Source organism: Terrapene carolina, unplaced genomic scaffold (assembly GCF_002925995.2).
Source record: "Terrapene carolina triunguis isolate 2854851 unplaced genomic scaffold, T_m_triunguis-2.0 Scaffold24568, whole genome shotgun sequence".
In the NCBI taxonomy this organism is placed as follows: Eukaryota; Metazoa; Chordata; order Testudines; family Emydidae; genus Terrapene; species Terrapene triunguis.
Genome location: NW_020688919.1, coordinates 1 through 4,141, shown reverse-complemented (window position 1 = coordinate 4,141; position 4,141 = coordinate 1). Strand labels below are relative to the sequence as shown.

The window sequence follows — 4,141 nt, the reverse complement described above, 5'->3', positions numbered from 1 at the left end:
TCCCTGGAGAAGAGCTATGAGCTGCCTGATGGCCAGGTGATCACTATCGGGAATGAAAGGTTCCGGTGCCCAGAGGCCATCTTACAGCCCTCCTTCCTGGGGATGGAGTCCTGTGGCATTCACGAGACCACTTTCAACTCCATCATGAAGTGTGATGTTGATATCCGAAAGGACCTCTATGCTAACACAGTGCTGTCTGGGGGAAGCACCATGTATCCTGGCATCGCTGACCGAATGCAGAAGGAGATCACAGCCCTGGCACCCAGCACGATGAAAATCAAGATCATTGCCCCACCGGAGCGTAAATATTCTGTCTGGATTGGTGGCTCCATCCTGGCTTCTCTCTCCACCTTTCAGCAGATGTGGATCAGCAAGCAGGAATATGATGAGTCTGGCCCATCCATTGTCCATCGTAAATGCTTCTAAAGAGGGTCCCAGCAGGTGTGCTCAGCCTCTGCTGATGGGGTTACACACAGTATAATTGTCAGGGCAAATGTATTTACCAAATTGAGTAGTTACTTGTAAACTTTGCCCTTGAAAAGCTTTTCATGTTGGACCAATATTGTTTGATTTACTCATCTCCCCTTATGTTTATCTTGACTCCTCCTTTGATGTACTGTGTAGTAACTATACCCTGTGCATCATAAGCTCTGTTACAGGTTGCACGTGACCAAGGTTACAGTTAACTGTATTAGTCGAGAGAGAGAGAGCGCTACCTTTTAGGCTTTATTTTTCCTGGGGGTGTCTTGTGTCTTTTATTTCCCCCCCCCCCCCCCTTAGCTATAAATTCCCTGGGGCTGGAGACTAGACTAAGGGTGGTTGACTTTACAATGTAACTTTGATGTAATGGCATCTCAGAAGTAGATTTGTAACTAACCCTAAAGGTGATAATTGTATTGTCACTGACAGCTCCTTGTGTAAGACAAACTAATAAACTTCTGTGGCTTAAAATTTAAAATGTGTTGTACAATTACTTCAGGGTAACTAGATTGAGCAGCATGGAAAAGCTGATTATTCTTTCAAGTGTACTAATAGAAATGCCTGTTCCTTAGTAGTTTGCATAATTAAATTGCAAGGCTATACTGCAGCCTACCAGATTAATCTCGTCACCCCTAGCATGGTGATGAGTGCCCAGAAAATGCCATGGGGACTTCTAAAACCTGCCTAACATGTCTTGCTTCTATTTTGGTGTACAGAGATTAGCTTGGTGTTCACTAGGTAAGAAATTTTGACCTGCATTTACAGCGGGGTCATGAAGCGCCCTCTACTCTATTAGAAAAGCATGGTTACCTGTAGCTGTTGCTGGGTACCACTAACTTTGTTCAGCAAGGGGAAAATGGTGTGTAAAACATCTGTTAAAGATGGGCAAGAGAAATGGACCGGGGGGTGGGGAGGGATACACTGTATGATGTATGAAGGCCTGAATGTTAAGTGGATTTTCTGCTGTAGAAGAGGACAGAATTTCTGCCCCTGAGAATTGACTGGAGAAATAGTGGAAATTCACCTAATGTGTGAAGTTGGGGTGGGTTTTTAGGCTGCTTAAACTGCTCTTTTAATACTGTAAGAATTTTTTTTAGGTTTTTTTTTTTGGAAATTTACTTTTTGGCTTAAAGGTCCATCATCCTTCTGCTTCAGCTAAGATACAAGAACCCACAATAACATCCACTCAGGTATCCAACATGTCCTGCCTGGTTGACAGGACATATCATTCCTGATGTTTAAAAATATCTTCTGGACTGCCTTTGGACCATGAGTACTCAACGCATAGGCTCAACACTAGTAAAAACTGTCATACACGTCTAAGATCAGTCAGACCAAACCAAACACTATAACTATCTTAAACAGAACTGTCCTGTCCTGCCTTCAGTACTGTCTCCAAAAGAATAAACACACTCCACCCTAGTCTTGTAGGAGGAACAGTTTTTTGTATTCAGCTGGACAGCCTTTTTGCAGAAGTGGCCCTTAATTCAGATTTTTGGCAGGCTTCTGTTTCAGTTCACTTTGAAAACACAAGTGTGAAGCTAAACTGTCTTCAGGATGAACTCAAGATGAAGTGGTGGTATCCTCTTAAAGAGGATACCTTCTTGATCTGGTCCTAATGGTTGGTGGTAAAACTTACCTACCTCTCTTCCTTTCCAAACAAAATCACTCCAAAGGGTAAAACTACCAGGTGTTATGATCTCATAAAATAGTCATTTTATATGCTGTTGTATATCCTTGATTTTTGCTTTTTCTGTATGTGCCCTGGTTTGAATCACATTCCTTGAGGCTGCCAGCAGCTATTTACCTTATCCACATATTTCATTGCCTACATGCATTCCCATCCAGAATGTCTAGCTAGCATAAGCAAAGGCCAAGTAGCCTGGGAAGAGAGTCACACACAGTATTGAACACCTGAGAGTGCTGGACTGGTGGTTCCTGGTTTATCAAACTTTAGTATAAAGTCCAAGATGTACAATACTTAGAAATATTTTTATGTCCCTATCACTTTCAGATACCACTATGGCAAAGTTACTTTGCGGCAACAATGGGCTTGCCTGTGATCTAGGGCAGATTATATATTTACCCACCATTGTGGTGTACAGTATAAAAGACATGGGTGAGTATTGTGCTGATCTCTATCCAGCCAAAATCCAGGTTGCAGCCCATGTACCCTGTGCACACAGCTGGTATCCTGTATAATGAGGAACCCTGGGGGTTTATGACAAAAGAGGTTAGAAATAATATGAACTGAGAAGTGTGGGGCTTTGACATTGAGTGTGCAGGACAATGGTGCCCAGCTCCTACACAGGCAATAAAGGCACAAAATATAGGAGGTGCAGGCTGTGAGGCAACACTGTTAATGCTATCTGAATTCACAGACATCTGGCAGTGTGCCTACTTTCTCTCACCTGTCCTTACTCCCATAGCTACTGCCATGGTGTGGCTTGTGCACCTGTTACTTCCCCTCCTAATATGACTAGCCCCATACCTCCCTCCTGATTCCCCATAACCTGGTCTTTAGCCAGTCCTGCCCCACTGCCAAACTCCTGCTCCACCCTAACATGCCTTGCATTCTGCTACCAGGTGTGAGGACTGCAGCCTCTCTAGTTTTTTCTATTCTCATGAAAGAGGAAATACTTCTTTCAGTCTCTCAAGGTGAACAGCTCTCTTTTTTGGGGGGGAGGAGAGGAGGGGTTTGCTCCTTTTGCTGATGGATTCTACTCTGTTCCCAAGTGTAGCACAGGAATAGTTTCTAGGCACTTGCTATGGGGAGAACACTCTTAAATGCCATATACTTGACAGGCAACCAAGAGGTTGCTTACAATTGTTCCAAGAAAATGATTGGGAGCATTAAACTATAAATCAAGTGGTGAGGTGGGGACTTGGAACCTGAGCCTGATGCAGTCCATGCGTGTTTCTCTATTGACTACAGCAGGCTTTGGATCAGGCCCTGAATGCAGCATCTTCTGAGGAATTACAGAGACTTGCTTTGCTGCAGGTTTATAAAAGATGGTAGCCAGTAAGTCATCTTCCTACCCTTCTGCTAATAAAATGTTCAAATGGAGACCGCATGAGGCCAACTTGCTTGCCAAGCTGTACAAAGTCATAGCTTACCTGCCAACCCAGGCCCTGATCCCAGAATTGAATCCACTAGCTTGGAGTCTTGCACCCTACATCCATGAGTCAAGGGGCCTTTGTGGGGGTGTTTTGGGATCCCTTGCAGGATCAGGTCCAAATGTCAGACTACAAACACAAGAGCTTGCGGTGCTGCAGTCCAGAAGGATACCTTTAGGAACCATCCATACAGTCGCTTCGGGAGCTTGATCAGCCTTGAAGCATAGAAGGGCCCACGCTGTGTTTCAACCATCTTTTCAAATCATGTTGCCATCTAAGGAAGGTGGGTTAATCTCACCTACATTATAAGATTGAACCATGTTTTACCTCTGGTGGCTGATGGCCATGTGGTAACTAAGCCCCCAAGGAGGTGAGAATCATAGTATAGATAAGCCCTTATTAACACTGCATAAGGCATAAATCTGCCCCTAGCCTCCCATCACTAGTGGGAAACCAGGGATCTGGCTACAGTGTGAAACTGACCATGTTAATAACATCCCTTGGGCCAGCTGGCAGCAAAGACCCAGGTCCACAAAGGTATTTA

General features: G+C 44.2%; 1 protein-coding gene across 1 annotated transcript; it reads left to right on the top strand.

Annotated features, from left to right (window-relative positions):
* Positions 1 to 3: 3 nt before the first annotated feature.
* On the top strand, positions 4 to 712 carry LOC113408810 (actin, muscle-like; the record flags this gene model as incomplete). The annotated part of the gene is made up of 1 exon (XM_026662220.2): positions 4 to 712. A coding segment is annotated over one exon (423 nt), but the record flags the coding sequence as incomplete, so codon positions are not given.
* Positions 713 to 4,141: the final 3,429 nt, after the last annotated feature.